At 34.7% G+C, this 18,748-nt stretch overlaps 1 protein-coding gene across 4 annotated transcripts in view; it reads right to left on the bottom strand.

Moving 5' to 3' along the window:
• STXBP5L (syntaxin binding protein 5 like) overlaps window positions 1–18,748 on the bottom strand; it is a 468,757-nt gene that overhangs the window by 147,483 nt on the left and 302,526 nt on the right. For all 4 annotated transcript variants that reach the window (XM_030941686.1, XM_030941695.1, XM_030941689.1 and 1 more), the window contains exons 15-18: window positions 15,255–15,295; window positions 10,889–11,106; window positions 8,680–8,852; window positions 6,837–6,962 (exon numbers count right to left, since the gene is read on the bottom strand). In XM_030941686.1, the coding sequence (XP_030797546.1) occupies window positions 6,837–6,962; window positions 8,680–8,852; window positions 10,889–11,106; window positions 15,255–15,295 (558 nt within the window). The remainder of the gene's footprint in view (window positions 1–6,836; window positions 6,963–8,679; window positions 8,853–10,888; window positions 11,107–15,254; window positions 15,296–18,748) is intronic.

Here is an 18,748-nt window from a genome sequence, read left to right as displayed (position 1 = left end):
GATCTCAGCTCACTGCAAGCTCCGCCTCCCGGGTTTACGCCATTCTCCTGCCTCAGCCTCCCGAGTAGCTGGGACTACAGGCGCCCGCCACCTCGCCCGGCTAGTTTTTTTTTTTTTTTGTATTTTTAGTAGAGACGGGGTTTCACCGTGTCAGCCAGGATGGTCTCGATCTCCTGACCTCGTGATCTGCCCGTCTCGGCCTCCCAAAGTCCTGGGATTACAGGCTTGAGCCACCGCGCCCGGCCCCCTTTATCATTTTTTATCGTGTCTGTTTGATTCTTCTCTCTTTTCTTCTTTATTAGTCTGGCTAGTGGTCTATTTTGTTAATCTTTTCAAAAAACCAGCTCCTGGATTCATTGATTATTCGAAGGGTTTTTCATGTCTCTATCTCCTTCAGTGTTGCTCTGATTTTAGTTATTTCTTTTCTTCTGCTAGATTTTGAATATTTTTGCTCTTGCTTCTCTAGTTCATTTTATTGTGATGTTAGGGTGTCAATTTTAGATCTTTCCCGCTTTCTCCTGTAGGCATTTAATGCTGTAAATGTCCCTCTAAACACTGCTTTAGCTGTATCCCAGAGATTTTGGTACATTGTGTCTATGTTCTCATTGGTTTCAAATAACTTATTTATTTCTGCGTTAATTTCATTACTTACCCAGTAGTCTTAGAGGAAAAGGTTGTGCAGTTTCCATGCAGTTGTGTGGTTTTGAATGATTTTCTCAATCCTGAGTTCTAATTTGATTGCACTGTGGTCTGAGAGACTGTTTATTATGATTTCCGTTCTTTTGCATTTGCTGAGGAGTGTTTTATTTCCAGTTATGTGGTCAATTTTAGAATAAGTGCATTGTGGTGCTGAGAAGAATGTATATTCTGTTGCTGTGGGGTGGAGAGTTCTGTAGATGTCTGTTAGGTCCACTTGTTCCAGAGCTGAGTTCAAGTCCAGAATATCCTTGTTAATTTTCTGTCTCGTTGATCTGTCTGATATTGACAGTGGGTTGTTAAAGTCTCCTACTATTATTGCTTGGGAGTCTAAGTTTCTTTGTCTGTCTCTAAGAACTTGCTTTATGAATCTGGGTGCTTCCGCATTGGGTGCATATATATATTAAGATAGTTAGCTCTTCTTGTTGCATTGATCCCTTTACTATTATGTAATGCCCTTGTTTGTCTTCTTTTGTTTGTCTTTTTTGATCTTTGGTTGTTTAAAGTCTGTTTTATCAGAGACTAGGATTGCAATCCTTTTTTTTTTCCTTTTTTTCTTTCCATTTTCTTGGTAAACATTCCTCCATTCCTTTATTTTGAGCCTATGTGTGTCTTTGCACATACGATGGGTCTCCTGAATATAGCACACCAATGGGTCTCAACTCTTTATCCAATTTGCCAGTCTGTGTCTTTCAATTGGGGCATTTAGCCCATTTACATTTAAGGTTAATATTGTTATGTGTAAATTTGATCCTGTCATTATGATGCTAGTTGGTTATTCTGCCCATTAGTTGATGCAGTTTCTTCTTAGTGTCAATGGTCTTTACAATTTGGTATGTTTTTGCAGTGGCTAGTACCAGTTTTTTCTTTCCAAAACTCCATGGGAGATTTATGGGACTTACTTTGGAGTTATTACCCCCTTTTTTCCCTAATTCTTCCTTTAGAATGGGTATGTTTACTTCGTGCTGATCTCACCACTGTATTTTGGAAACATATAACTTGCTTGATTTCTTAAGCTCACAGTTAGAGGAGAATCTGCCTCAGCTTTCTTCAGGAGCTCTTGTAAAGCAGGCCTGGTGGGGACAAAATCTCTCAGTATTTGTTTGTCTGTAAAGGATTTTATTTCTCATTTGCTTATGAAGCTGAGTTTGGCTGGATATGAAATTCTGAGTTCAAAATTCTTTTCTTTAAGAGTGTTGAATATTGGCCCCTACACTCTTCTGGCTTGTAAGGTTTCTGCCGAGAGATGCTGTGTTAGTCTGATGGGCTTTCCTTTGTGGGTAACCCAACATTTCTCTCTGGCTGCCCTTAACATGTTTTCCTTCATTTCAACCTTGATGAATCTGTTGATTGTGTGTCTTGTGGTTGCTTTCTCGAGGAGTATCTTTGTGATATTCTCTCTATTTCCTGAATTTTAATGTTGCCTGTCTTGCTAGGTTGGGGAAGTTCTCCTGGATAATATCCTGAAGAGTGTTTTCCATCTTGCTTCCCTTCTTCCCATCACTTTCAGGTACACCAATCAAACATAGGTTTGGTCTTTTCACATAGTCCCATATTACTTGGAGGCATTATTCATTCATTTTCATTCTTTTTGCTCTAATCCTGTCTTCACACTTTATTTCATTAAGTTGATCTTCAATCTCTGATATCCTTTCTTCTGCTTGATTGATTTGGCTATTGATACTTGTGTATGCTTCATGTACTGTGTTTTTCAGCTCCATCAAGTTATTTATCTTCTTCTCTAAACTGGTTATTCTAGTTAGTGTTCCTTTAACCTTTTTTCAAGGTTCTTAGCTTCTTTGCATTGGGTTACAACATGTTCCTTTATTTTAGCTCAAAGGAGTTTGTTATTACCCACCTTCTGAAGCCTACTTCTGTCAATTTGCCAAACTCATTCTCCACTCAGTTTTGTTCCACTGCTGGCGAGGAGTTGTGATCATTTGGAGGAGAAGAGGCTTTCTGGTTTTTGGAATTTTCATAGTTTTGCGCTGGTTTTCCTCATGTTCGTGGATTTATCTACCACTGGTCTTTGATGTTGGTGACCTTCAGATGGGGTTTTTGTGTGAATGTCCTTTTCGTTGATGTTGATGTTATTCCTTTCTGTTTGTTAGTTTTCCTTTTAACAGTCAGGTCCCTCTGCTGCAGGTCTGCTGGAGTTTGCTGGGGGGTCCACTCCAGACCCTGTTGCCTGGGTATCACTAGCGGAGGCTGCAGAACAGCAAAGATTGCTGCCCGTTCCTTCCTTGGAAGCTTTGTCCCAGAGGGACAGCTGCCAGATGCCAGTTGGAGCTCTCCTGTACGAGGTGTCTGCCGACCCATGCGGGCTAGTATCTCCCAGTTAAGAGGTACGCGGGTCAAGGATTCACTTGAGGAGGCAGTCTGTCCCTTAGTGGAGCTCAAACGCTGTGCTGGGAGATCCACTTTTCTTTTCAGAGTCAGCAGGCAGGAACGTTTAACTCTGCTGAAACTGCGCCCACAGCCTCCTCTTCCCCCAGGTGCTCTGTCCCAGGGAGATGGGAGTTTTATGGGACTTACTTTGGAGCTATTACTCCTTTTTTGTTTCCTAATTCTTCCTTTCAGAATGGGTATGTTTACCTTGTACTGATCCCACTATTGTATTCTGGAAGCATATAACTTGTTTGATTTCATAAACTCACAGTTGGAGAAGAATCTGCCTCAGAATGAATCATACCGTGAGTCTAGGCGACTTTGTTTTTTTTTTTTTTTTTGAGATGGAGTTTCGTTCTGTCACCTAGGCTGGAGTGCTATGGTGCAATCTCAACTCACTGCAACCTCTCTCTCCTGGATTCAAGCGATTCTCAGTATCTCTATTAGCAGGGTTTACAGGCACATGCCACCACGCACAGCTAATTTTTACTATTTTAGTAGAGATGGGGTTTCACCATGTTGGCCAGGCTGGTCTTGAACTCCTGACCTCAGGTGATCCACCTGCCCTGGCCTCCCAAAGTGCTGAGATTACAGGTGTGAGCCACTACATCCAGCCCAGATAATATTTTGATGAGACTTTGAACATGAAATTTTTGAGTTAATGCTAAAATGTTTTAAGACTTTTTGGAGCTATTAGAATCAAATAAATGTATTTTAAATATGAGAAGGACACAAAGGTTGGGAAGCAGGTTCACAATGTTATGGTCTGAATTTTTGTGTTTCCCCAAATTCAGACCATCTAATCCCCAAGGTGATGGTACTAAGAGTTGGGGCCTTGGGAAGGTAATTAGGTCTTTGGGAGGTCTCCACCATCATTAATGGAATTCATTTTCTCATAAAAGAAGTCTGAGGGAATTTGTTCACTCCTTCTACCAAGTGCAAACAAAGCTAGAAGGTGCTCTCTTTGAAGCAGAGAGCAAAGCAGAGAGCTAAACACTCAATCTCCTGAGACCTTGATTTTGGACTTTCCAGTCTCCAGAACTGTGAGCAATAAATCCTGGTTTTTACAAATTACCCATTTGTAAGATATCTTTTTAAGCAGCCCAAATAGACTAAGACACTTATCTTGTTTTTTCCTCAAAGACAAAGCTTCTAACATTTCACCATAGAGCATATTTGCTAAAATGTATCAGATTAAGAAAAACTCCTTCCATTTTAGTTATTAGTTTCTTTTGAAGTCATAAATGGATATTTAATCTTATCAGATGTTTCTGTTTTTTGCATTCCTGATCATCCTATAGTTTTTCTACTTTATTCGTTAATGTGATGAATTACACTGATTCATTTAAAATGTTTAAAAACCTTGAATTCCTGGTGTAAACCAAACTTGGTTATGATATGTTACCTTTTTAAATTGCTAGATTATCTATATTTTGGTTGGGATTTTAAAACTATGTTCATAAATGATATAGACTTACAACTTTCTCTTTTTGTAATGCCGTTTTCAAGTTTTTGCATCAAGTTTTGTTGGCCTCATAAAATGAGATGAACATGATTTCATCGTTAATAATTCTCAGGAATATTTAATGTAATACTTGTACAATTTCTTTCTTTAAAACTTGGTGGAATTTACTCTAGTAGCCACATGAGCTAGGATTTTGGCAGTGGAGGCGCTCTATGAGATAGATGTCCAAGCTGTTATTTTCAAACAAGTGTAAGTTATTCAGAAGTTCTGTAACAACTTTCACCTCCACAGTTCCCTTATGAGGGAAATGTATTTTTTATCTGACCTATTCTAACAACCTTCAGCTTCTGAACCAGGTGATACATCTTTATAGTCTCTGAATTCTGAAGTCCCCTTGTCTTTACAGGTCAATTTCTAGAGAAGGGAACTCAGAAGATGGCTTGAGCTCAACTATCTTTCATGGTAATTACTTGGGCTAGAGAATAATCATATATTCTTACCATATCAAATAATGAAACAATAGGCTGTCCCACAGTCCATTCCTCCTCTCCCATCATCCATCAACTGTTGTTGCCAGCTTTCCCATCAAATAATATTCTAGTCAAGAAGCAAGCACTATGTTCACATATATCCTCCACACCCCCCTGAAGAAAACTCCAGGTACTCAAAGTTAAGACTTTTTTCCATGGACTCCTTACTGATGGTTTCAAGGCATTCTCTTGGAGCTTATAAGACTCAGCTTAGGAAGTACAGAAATAAAAGTGAAATATATAAGGTAATGTATTATTTGATAAAAGGTGATTCCAAATAAGCACAGAAAGATGAACTATGCAGGAAATGGTATTGGCACAATTCTTACTCATCAGGAAAAATATAGTTTAATACTTATTTCATATCTTATACTTAAAAAATTCCAGATAGATTAAAGCTTTAAACATCTAAAAGAAACAAAAACCATATTAGAGAGAACATAATTTTTTTGTTTTTATTACATTTTTATTCTTATCTTGAAGTGAGGAAGGACTTTTTAAATAAGACAGAAATTCAGAGCCATAAAAGATAACAAAAAATAGAATTGCAAAAAATTCTTTAAAGTAGAAACCATCTTAAACAAAGTCATAAAGCAAACAAAAGCATGGAAGATCACTGCAAATTACACTATAGAGAAAGCTAACTTCCCTAATACGTAAACAGTTTTCACAAATCTCTATGAAGGCCAACAACTTTACAGACAAATGGACAAAGAATAGAAACAGAATGTCACAAAACAGGAAAAGATGTTCAATTTCACTTAAGATATAAGAAAATTTTACTGATATTATAATAACACACTACTCTTTACTTAACAAACTGACCAGGATGGAAAGTTTGATTATACATTGTTGTAGGAAAGGTTGTAGGAAAGTAGACATTTTAAACATTGCTGTTGGGAGTATAGTTTGACACAACCTCTATGGAGGGCTACAACCTAGAAATAAGGATTAACTGAAATTAAATTAGACTTTAATGGGAATAAAACCCAACTTTCAAAGACCTGATGTCTGCTTGAATTATGTTGTTCTCACCCTTCAGTAGTTTTTTAACCTAGACTGCCAGAGGAAATGCAGATACTTTCTGGAGGAAAATATCATCTAGAACTTCAAATTATAATGTTCATTTCTCAATTTATAAAAAACAGAAACAACTAAGAAAAAAACCATACAAACTGGCATACATGAACATAATATAATGTGACCCAAAACTAAGAAATGTAATAGACTGGATACCAAATATGGAAATATCAAACACATATTTAAAGTAACACAATTTAAAGTCATACATTCAGTATGTTTAAAGAAATAAAGAAAAGAGTGATAATTTAGGAAGAGAACAGGATGTTTTAAAATAATCAAATGTAAGGTCTAGAACTGAAAAATAATACCATCAGATTAGACGCAATTGAAGAGGGAGTTAGTGAACTCGAAAGGATAAGTCAAAAGAAAGGATCCAAAATGAAATGTAAAGAGAAAAAAAAGACAGAATATAAAAACAAACAATAAAGTATAAGTGTAATAAAATCCTAACAATCTCCTACTAACATCAAAATTGGGAACACAATCACAGGTTTGACTTCAAGAAAGAACAAAAAACCACAATGTGAATTTAAATTATTATTCTTATATATTGTTTAATTTAATAAAAATTCAGGTGAGGGATCTTTCCATTTTTAGGACTTGAGCAGGGAACATCTAAAAAATCAAACATATTAGCTAAATAATACATATCAGAAAAAAGTTTAATTACTTACATTCCATATGCTGAGCTTACAGCAAGACTAGTAATCTGTTGTGGAGGTTCACCATCCACCCACACCAATTGAATAACAAGTTCTGCTTGATATCCTGGAGGCATTCGCACTGGCCGTGTCTTAACACTTTAAGAGCAAAAACAATCCTATTATACACAGTTTAAATAAACATGGTCAAACTTATCTTGAGAATTTATATAGAATCATGCTACAGAAGTATACAACACCAGGCATTGCAGGCAGCATGCAGATGGACGGTGCCTTCTAGCTTTCTCAAAATGCACTGAGTCCTATATGATTACTTAGTTATTTCTTTATGTGGCTTTTCACTCAGTTAGGTCGACAACTTCAACTGGCCTTTATCACTTCAAGTTTTTATTTTGAGAATATTATTTTAAGTTATTTTTATTATGTAATTATTTTTCTAATGTAATATATGTTACATATATATCAGTTATAAAGCATAACAATAAAACAAATGACCATTAACCTACCCTCCAGTATAAGAGTTCAATATATCTAGCATCTGGATTCTTATTTTCCTTTAAATCTAATATCCTTCTCTCATATTTCCCAACCAACCAATTATCAAATACTGTTGATGCTACTTTCAAAAAATATATCCATGAGCTAAAATTTTATGATGATGTTTCCTCTTTGTAGATTTTCCTCCCAGTAATATTTGCTCATATTTCCTTCTTTTTATGTACTTCAAAAGAAAAGTTTTGAGAGGACAATCAATAATCACAAAAGGATAGCATCTGCTAATTGTATGAATTTTGCTCCTAAAATCTTATCTCTAAATTTTCCATAAGCATATTTGTAAGAAATGGGAAAACTAGCTGTCTAAAGTTTTTTGAGTGGCAAATGTAGATATGCAGCTCAAAGAAATTCCCTGCTTAGGCTTAATTCTCCAGTTGGCTAATACTAGAAATATTTGGTTTGATGGTATAGAAGCAGTAAGTAGTAATTTATACTCTACTACTAAAAATCATAAAAACAATAAAATATTACTATGGGCTTGTTAACTTTAGGTTTTATTGAACATGATGCAAATCTTTGTTTAGTTTATTAATAAATAACAGTTTTAAAAAAGAAAGATTATGCAATATACTAGCAATCATGAGAGAAATCCTTTTTTCTAATATAGCACTCTTGTAGTAGATAGTAAACCTGGTTTTCTTTTTGGTTCCAAGAAAGCTAAATAAATTACATAAACATACTTTTAAAAATTATCATTATTGTTTTTTTGGAGACAGGGTCTTACTGTCACCCAGGCTGGAGTGCAGTGGCAGGACCACAGCTCACTGCAACCTTAAACTCCTGGGCTAAAGTGATTCTCCCGCCTCAGCTTCCCTAGTAGCTGGGACTACAGGCGTGTACTATCACACCCAGCTAATTTTTAAACTTTTTGTAGATACAAGGTCTTGCTATGTTGCCCAGGCTGGTCTCGAGCTCCTAGCGTCAAGCATTCCTCCTACCTCAGCCTCCCAAAGTGTTGGGAATACAGGCGTGAGCCATCACACCCCATAAACATACTTTTTCAATTGGAAAGTACCAAGCAAGTGGCCAAATTTCACTCCCTGCCAAACTTTCTATTCTATCAAAGCCATGTTTTCTTTAGAGTCCTTCTGGGAAGGAAACATATAAATATAAGTAAATGAAGGATGAAAATATTATGCCCTCTTCACAGATGTTCAAAAAGAAGACCAGAGTAACCCCTGAAGAATTGTAGATCACTTGTCAACAACTTGATAATTAGAGAAAATTAATTTTATTTGTCACAATTTCAAAGACATATGATTCATATATAAAACTTTAAAAATTTGGTAGAAACTCTTACTTGAGGCATGGGATACTGTCCTTTGTTACTCCTTCACTGGCAACAGTGTTAGTGCTCCCAGAAAGACTCCCTGAAGAAGGAAGCTGGGCTGAGAGATCTGGAAACGGAGGACTTGTTTCTGGTTCAGGGGTAATAATATCTTCAACATCATACTGCAGTCGTACCTCTAATGACTTAAAAAAATCAGGTTTAAATTTAATCTAAGCCACAATAATAATCATCATTTTAATTTAATCTAAGTCATAATAAATGATCACATTAAAATACCTGATAACTTTTTAGGAATCATTCACACAGTTTTTTTCAAATTAAGTTCAATACTATTTATAGTAAAGTTGAGCAGTATCTCATACTAAATCAAATAGTTAATTATATGGAATATTCAATGGCAATCACAAAAAATGTAAATTTTTAAACTTCAGAATTAAAAGAAAAATAACTCAGTGAAGATAAAGTTTTTATATAATAACTATATTTTACGATACAGTATAAATTACAATTTGATACGTGATAAAATAAAATGAGAAGTTGGTTATGGTTATTCCAATGAAAGAAATTAAACTTTTTTCATATACACACACAAACATGTATGTGTGTGTGTAGTATGTATGTTTGTGTGTGTATAAAAAAATTACTTGTTTAAAGTATTTAGTATAAAAAACTTTCATTGCATTTTTAACTTTGCATTAATTCACTAAAGATTTTCCAAAAGAAATTCCGTATTTTTGGTTGGTTGTTTCATTACCTTGGCTTTTGTTTAATTTAATTAGTTGATCAGAATTACTTGATAAAAAGCATATAATAATTTATATAGGAATAAAAAGGTGACCTAAAAACCTTTTTTAAACTAAAAAAGTTTTAAAACTAAATACTTTATGAATGCATAAAATACATTAAATGATTTAATTAGAGCTGATTTTATAACACATATTTGCCTTATAATGTAAAAGTGAGCATTTTTGAGATTGAAAACAATTACTTACAAAAATGTCATTATGGGACTATTACCAAAATTATTGTCATAATTATTTTAAAACTATAGAAAAACCTCTGGTGGTGACAATACAGTTACCAATTATTGAGTGCTCACTAAAGTAAGGACACTATTATAATGTCTTTATACAATCCTCACAAGAACCCTATGAAATTGGTATCTGTATTTCAAGTTTATTTTTATCTTCCATCTTCCCATTTTATTTACACAGGGAATTGTACACGTGATGAAACTGAATCATAGCTACATTCTACTGCTCACTTACGACTTGCTCAGAGTCACACAGATATTTAATGGGAAAGCCAGAATTAAAACCTAGGTTTATCTAACTCCAAAGCCTTGGCTTTTAGCTACTATATAATAAAAGGGTGATATTAATTTTAGCTGTTGAGGTAAAAACACTTACACACAGGCCTATAGTAAATAATCTTTATATTCTGGTAAAAGGGGCAAGGTAGATAAGGACAATTGTTTATAGGTGGCTTCATTTAGAATTAATTTATCCCATAAAATCATTATTCTTTTGAATAAGTGGAGTATTTCATTGATTTAAAAATTACGATTAGGTAAGGTTGCCCCATAATTAGATCCATCCCATAAAAATGTTGCTACATAGAAAATCATCAAAAATAACCTTATTGTAGCTGAGAAATAATCATGTATGGCAAACAGTTGATGAGAAAATACAAATCAGATAAACTTAAAAATTAATAAAAGTATAGAACAAAGAAAACCTGCATTAATTTGATTTTTATACAAAATAAATCAATAACTACAGGTATAAAACCTATACATTATATTAGTATATATAGAAGAATATATAGGTATATATTCCACAATATATACACATTTCACACCATCATGTTGTAGAGTTGACTTATTTTGGCCAGGTAGCTGTGACTCACATAAAATCAAAGAGAAAAATGAGAAAATTGTGACATGTTTAATTTGTAACAAGATTAACTTAAAATACTAAGCTTGTTATGACATTGAAAAAAATACTAAGGTTTGATAGAGAATTGTTTTGGCCTTTTAAGCCAAACCATTTATTAATATGTTATAGTAAGTAACAATAATAATTTAAAATGCTACAAATGGTATTACTGACCACATAGTGCACACTTCATGGAAACTATACCAAGTAGTAGTCAAATCTATGATAATAGATTTCTTTTAATAACTGTAAAAGTGAAAGTTAAATTTTAAATAACTTACCACTATTTCTGTTGTAATTTCATGTCTGCTGAATTTATAAATTATGACATATGCAGAGACTCCTGATACACAGAATATTCTGCTCTCTGGACACCAGTAAATCATCTGAATGGCAAATGGGTCTTCCTCTACAATTTCACATGTTTGTTTTCCTTCTCCGACCTTCTGTTTTTCAAACACTTTTGAAGTTTTTAGCTTGTACAGCATCTGCAGAGTTACTATAAGACATCGAAGCACAGTTATCTTCTAATTTAAACTTAATTCTTAGATGTTATTAAAGCTTTACCAATATATTTGTTAAACCGCAAAAGTAAACCTAAGTAGACAAAGTGAATTACATTTATCTAGTAAGCATTTAATGCCACGCTTTCATATAGTACAGTAGCTAGAGGGAGACTACAGGGAAAAAATAAACATTTCTTGAATATATACTACATATCAAAGAATATATAGTTGCTTTCTTGAGTCATTCTCAGAAAAGTCTCATGAAGGAAGTATTTTGATCATTATTTATTGATGAAAATATTGAGGCTCAGAAAGTCTAAAATGGGAATACTGAAAATAATTCTTCCCTAGCAGAGACTCCTCAATTCTTTATCTCAGTTTTCCCCTTTCATTGCTAGATGAGAGGGTGATGGTATTCCTAGAGGGTTTACTCCTCTCAACAAATTTTTAGACACTCCTTGAGATAAGAAACATAGTAATTTACCAGTTAGCAATACTGGGAGTCCAAGAATCTGTAACTATTTAAGAAGGGATCTTTTCTGAGCGGCTCTGTGTCAAGAAAGGGTCAGATATACTCTCCTAACTTGTGTTTGTGAACTGTTTTGAAGAATATTTGGGGGAATATTTTTCCACTGGAGACCACATGATAATAACTCTATAAAAGAACTATGATTCTACAAAGGATCCTTGAGTAAAGTTTTAAATATGAGTCCTGTGAAAAGTGCATCACCTGAATCTAATAATGAGAAACATTAGTCAAAACCAGACTGAAGGAAATTCTATAAAATAATTGGCCTGAACTCCTCAAAAATGTCAATATCATGAAATGAAGACTCAGGAACTTTTCCAGATTTTTAAAAATTCAGAACATACAATGCCTAAATGCAAAAATAATCCTGGATTTTTTTGTTGTAAAGAATATTAATTTGCGGCTGGGCGCGGTGGCTCACGCCTGTAATCCCAGCACTTTGGCAGGCCGAGGCGGGCGGATCACCAAGTCAGGAGATCGAGGCCACCCCGGCTAATGCGGTGAAACCCCGTCTCTACTAAAAATACAAAAAAAAAAAAAAAAAAAAATTAGCCGGGCATGGTGGTGGGCGCCTGTGGTCCCACCTACTTTAGTTGGGAGGTTGAGGCAGGTGAATGGCGGGAACCCAGCGGGCGGAGCTTGCAGTGAGCCAAGATTGCGCCACTGCACTTCAGCCTGGGCGACACAGCGAGACTCTGTCTAATAAATAAATAAATATATATAATACACATATATATACAGACACATATACATACATATATATACACACACATATATATACATACATATATATGTGTGTGTGTGTATTTGCAAAAGCTGAATAAAATCCAGAGATTAGACAATAGTGTTGTGTCAGTGTTAATCTACTGGTTTTGATGACTAAAGTCTGGTTATATAAGCGAATGTTTGCAGGAAATACACACTGAAGTATTTAGGGGTATGTAATGTGTCTCCAACTTACTCTCAAATGGATAAGAAAAAAAGCTATATGTATATATGTACATGTGTGTGAGAGAAAAATGTGTGGAGGAAAGAGAGAAAGAGTAAGAGAGAGAGCCGGGGAGAGGGAAGGAATATTAGGAGAATCTGGTTGAGCAGTATAAAACATTTCATAGTACTTTTTTTTTGCAATTATTTGTAAGCTTGAAATCCGTCAAGCTAAAATAGATTTTTTTTAAAATGGGCAAAGGATTATATTGGGTGCTATAGCCTGGCTTCTGAGGTCAAGATATCATTTCTATGATTATTTATGTTACATGACAACAGTAAAATGATATTGCAGACATCATTAAGGTCCCTCATTAGTTGACTTCGAGTTAATCAACAAAGAGCTTATTCTTAACAAGTCAAACCTAATCAGATCGCCCCCTTAAAAGAGGGACTGAGGCCCTCCCTGAAGGTAAAGAGAAACACTCTCTTGCTAGCTTTGAAGTAGTAAGCTACCATGAGCTCTGAATGTGCAAGAAAATGAAGTCTGCCAACAATTACATAAGCTTGGAAGAGAACCTTGAGTCTCATGAAACCGCAACCCCAGCCAACACCTTGATTACAGTCTTGTGAGACCCCGAGCAAAGGACCTAGCTAAGGTATAATCAAATTCCTAACACACAGAAACAGTGAGATGATAAATGGGCATTGTTTTAAGTTGTTAAATTGTGGTAATTTATTACTCAGCAATAGAAAACTAAGATACATAATAATATAAACTCAGTTATTCAAATTCATTTTGCTCTCTGTATTAGACAGTGTTTCACAAAGTTAGCAAACTAAGTGATTTTTTTTAGACATCCATTAAGTTGGAGATTAACCTTGATTACAGTAAAAATATTAAACATGCTGCAATCATTTGCAATTTATATTCTAAATGTGATAAAATATTTATTTAAAAACTACCTTCTCAAAATATTACTATGCATGCTTAATGGTGTTATTCACTCTAATAATTAAAGTGTTAAAGCGTTCTCTACATTTAATTTAATTTAATTAATTAATTTATTTATTTTATTTATTATTTTGTTTGGAGACAGAGTCTTGCTCTGTCACCCAGGCTGGAGTGCAGTGGTGCGATCTCGGCTCAGTGCAACCTCTGCCTCCTGGGTTCCAGCAATTCTCCTGCCTCAGCCTCCTGAGTAGCTGGGACTACAGGTGCATGCCGCCACACCCGGCTAATTTATATATATAGTTTTTCTTTTAGTAGAGACGGGATTTCACTGTGTTGCCCAGGCTGGTTTCGAGCTCCTGAGCTCAGGCAATCCGCCTGCCTAGGCCTCCCAAGATGCTAGGATTACAGATGTGAGTCACCGTGCCGGGTCCTCCACATTTTAAAAGCCAAAAAGTGACTTTGAGGTGTTGGGAAAGGAGCATTGGCATCACTATGCAATGAATTTTGTTCCAGGAACAAACTCAAGTTTGCATGAAAAGATTCATCAACAGAAAGTCTGTTGCCCTTTGAAGTTTCTCTTTAGGCACTTGCTTTTTATTATGTGAAATCAGAAGGGGACTTTAGAATGCATGAGTTTAGATCTTTTAATCCTTTTCTCTTGCTGATTGTTTGCTTGTTCAAGGGACTCTACCTTGTGGGCTAAGAATATTGTCAATATTCAACCTTCTTCCTCTGCTTGTGTGTTTATTGTAGTCTTCCTCAGAAGCTATTCATTTCTACAGCTTCAAACATCACTTTTATGCTGCTTCTTCATTGGTTTCCATTTCTGACTTTTCTCCCTATCTGCTGGATATTTTTACTTGAATTTTCTGGTTTTACTAAAAAATTCAAAGCTCTCTTATATTCCTTCTTTCCAAAAGAGTTACCTACATCTTCCTGGTTACTCATATGCAGAAACTTAGAGTCACTGTTAACTTGTTCTTCACTCCTATTCCTGTCAAAAGTTAACTATCTTCCAAAACTCACACTAAATGTTAACTCCATCAAAATACCTTTCCTGGATCTACCAGGTCTCAATAAGACTCTCTCATTTCTGATCTAAATAATCTGCATTTAGAGTTCTTATATTGTTTTCCCTATAGTTATATATGTGCATTTCTTTACCTTTTCTAATGACCACAATTTTTCTGAAGGGTATATGTGAGTATAATGAAGTCTTAAGTATCTTTGCATGTCCTTCAACATTGAGCAGAGTACCTTATTTATTCTCTAAGTTACATAATTCTCAAGAATTTAAAAAGAGTTGTTACAGTTATCAAATCATTTGATCTTTGAAGGATGTGGTAGATGAGTGGGGAAGAAAAGAGAAGACTGGAGGGATATAAGCACTTGGCGAAGACCACACAGGTAGGGCGTGAAGGAAATTCCTCGAACAGAGTTAATTTGACAAAGTTTGGTACTTTTTCTGATGTATCATGCCTCCTGTGGATATAACAGGTTGCTGACAAAGAGTGACTTAGTCTTGTTTACCTTATATTACAGAAGAGAAGTAAAGTAGAGATAATACTTTCAACTGATCTAACAATGTAGGTAATGGATTTTTGTAACACAGCCACATATGTATGCTAAAAATATATCTGAAATTTTAATTGCCCAACCTAAAAAGTGGTAGTTGGCTATAAGTAAATACTAACCAATTGGTTTCTGTTGTACAGAAACTTGAAACTTACTTGCAGAAGCATCCCAAAATTTTATTGATCCATCTGCATGACTAGATGAGAAATAAATTAGCATTAATTAAAGTATACTAAATAAAAATCATCATCACTCCAAATGTACAGACACTTGAGCTACTGTTGATACAATTTTGATTCAAAAATACCACGTTAATGAAAACTAATGTGTGCTAAACCATTTCTAAGCTTAAAACAATGGTTCATTTCTTAAACAATATACTAAAATCTAAAGATTAGAAAAAGAACAATAATTCCTTAGACTTTATTGTAAAAAGATTATATGTGTAATGGAGAGCAATGAAAAATGGCCTGTGGAAAGTGAACAACATATTTTCATGTAAAATTATTTATATTCAATAAAATGATAATTTTGATATTAATATAAATATGAATTGAATATCATAGTAAAATTGAAGTTAAGTTTCAAAATATAAAAGCAAATCACCAAATGTATCTAGAGTTGCATCATTATTTGGTAATAATCAAATGTCAATTCTATAAAAAATCATCAAGAAAATAGAAGAAGATATAATACTTCCCAACACTTTTGATGAAGTCAGCATTACCCTGACACCAAAACCACACAAAAACATTACAATAAACGAAAATTACAAACCGATATTCCTCATGAGAATAGGCATAAAAATTGTCAACAAAATATTGGCAATGCAAATCAAGTAATATATAGAAAGGATAGTACATAATGACTAAGTGGGTTTTCTTAGGAATGTAAGACAAACACTTAAAAAATCAACTACCATACTAAAATTCACCATATTGACAGATTACAAGAGAAAATCCATATAGTCATCTCAATAAATGCAGAAAAAGCATTTGACAAGATTTGTCATGCATTCCTAAAAAAACTTTCAGTAAACTAGGAACAGAGGAAATTTCTATAACCAGATAAAAGGTGTGAAGGAACAACCTACAGATATCTCCTAACATACATAATAATGAAAGATTGAATGTTTTCCCCTAAGATCAGGAACAAAGCAAAAAAAATGTTCACTCTCACCATTCTTATTCAACATCTTATTGGAGGTGTTAAGCACTGAAATAGGGAAGAAAAAGAAATAAAAGGCATACAGACTAAAAGGGAAGAAATAAAATTGTTTCTATTTGCAGATTTTATGGCTATGTAGAAAATCCTAGAGATTCTACACAAAGGATACTGGAACTCATAAATGATTAGCACAATTATAAGACACAATATCAATATACAAAAATCAATTGTATTTCCATGGAATAGCAATAGACATTTGGAAATAACAAAATAGTACCACTTACGACAGTGCCAAAACCAAGAAATAGATAAAATCTAACACAGTTTGTGCCAGATCTGTATGCTGAAAATTGTAAGATGTTGACCAAAAAATAAGGCATTAATAAAAGGAGATATATGTTATTGATAATTGTATCACTTATTAGATGTTTGTTCCCCTAAATGGCATATACATTCAGTGTAATCACAATTAAAATATGGTAAAACAATTTTTTGTAGAAATAAACAAACTGATGGTCATACTGCCCAAAGCAATGTGCAGATTCATCACTATTCCTATCAAACTACCAGCATCATTCCTCACAGAAGTAGAAAAAAACTATTCTAAAATTCATATGAAACCAAAAAAGAGCCTGAATAGCCAAAGTAATCCTAAACAAAAAGAACAAAGCAGGAGGCATCACACTACTCAACTTCAAACTATACTATTAGGCTACAGTAACCAAAACAGCATGGTACTGGTTCAAAAACAGACACATAGACCAATGGAACAGAAGAGAAAACTCAGAAATAAAGCCTCACACCTACAACCATGTGACCTTTGACAAGGCTGACAAAAACAAACAATGGGGAATGAACTCCTTATTCAATAAGTGGTGCTGGCATAAGTGGCTAGCCATATGCAAAATAGTGAAACTAGACACTTACCTTTCACCATATACAAAATTTAACTCAAGATGGATTAACAATTTAAATGTAAGACCTCAAACTACTAAAATACTAGAAGAAAACCTAAGAAATACCCTTCTTGATATCAGCCTTGGCAAAGAATTTATGGCTAAGCCCCCAAAAATGATTGTGACGAAAGCAAAACTTGACATGTAAGAACTAATTAAACTCAAGAGCTTCTGCACAGCAAAAGAAACTATCAACAGACTAAACAGACAACCTACATAATGGGAGAAAATATTTACAAACTATGCATCTGACAAAGGTCTAATATCCAGAATCCATGAGTAACTTGAACAAACCAAAAAGCAAAAAACAGATAATCCCATTAAAAAGTGGGCAAAAGACATGAACAGACACTTCTCAAAAGAAGACATACAAGCAGCCAATAAACATGAAAAAATGCTTATCATCACTAATCATCAGAAAAATGAAAATCAAAACATGACAAGGCACAGTGGCTCACACCTGTAATCCCAGCACTTTGAGAGGCCGAGGGGGGCAAATTATGTGAGGTCAGGAGTTCTAGACCAGCCTGGCCAACATGGTGAAGCCCTGTCTCTACTAAAAATACAAAAATTAGCCAGGCATGGTGGCACACACCTATAATCCCAGCTACTTGGGAGGCTGAGGCAGGAGAATTGTTTGAGCCCAGGAGACAGAGATTGCAGCGAGCCGAGATCATGGCACTGCACTCCAGCCAGGCCAACAAAGCAAGTCTGTCTCAAAAAAAAAAAAAAAAGAAAGAAAGAAAAGAAAATCAAAATACAATAGGATACAATTGTACAATAGTCAGAATGGCTATTATTAAAAAGTTGAATAGTAACAGATGCTTGTCAGATGGCAGAGAAAAGAGAATGCTTAAATATTGTTGGTTGGAATGTAAATTAGTTAAGCCACTACTGAAAATAGAAAGCAGTTGGGAGATTTCTCAAAGAACTAAAAACAGAGTTACTATTTGACCCAGCAATCCCATTACTCAGTATATAAACAAAGCAACATAAATCATTATACCTAAAAGGCACATGCACTCGTTTGTTCATTGCCATGCTATTTACAATGGCACATGGAATCAACCTAGGCACCCAACAACAGTGGACTGGATAAAGAAAACATGGTACATATGTACCATGGAATATTACCTAGCCATAAAAAAGAGTGAAATCATGTCCTTTACAGCAACATGGATGGAGCTGGAGGCTATAATCCTAAGTAAGCCAGCACAGGAACAGAAAACTAAATACCACATGTTCTCACATATAACTGGGAGCTAAACATTAAGTACACATGGACATAAACACAGAAACAACAGACACTGCAGACTACTAGAGCAGGGAGGGAAGGAGAGGGATTTGGGTTGAAAACTACCTGTTGGGTACTATGCTCACTACCTGTGTCTAATATGCCCATGTAGCAATCCTGCACATGTACCCCTGAATCTAAAATAAAAGCTGAAATTATTTTTTTAAAAGAAAAGAAACTAGATTAGCCAAAGCAATTTTGAAAACTAAAAACAAAGTTGGAGACTCAAACT

The sequence above is a fragment of the Rhinopithecus roxellana genome, chromosome 1, assembly GCF_007565055.1.
Source record: "Rhinopithecus roxellana isolate Shanxi Qingling chromosome 1, ASM756505v1, whole genome shotgun sequence".
In the NCBI taxonomy this organism is placed as follows: Eukaryota; Metazoa; Chordata; class Mammalia; order Primates; family Cercopithecidae; genus Rhinopithecus; species Rhinopithecus roxellana.
The sequence above is the reverse complement of the archived record's forward strand: the minus strand, read 5'-3'. Positions and strand labels throughout refer to the sequence as shown.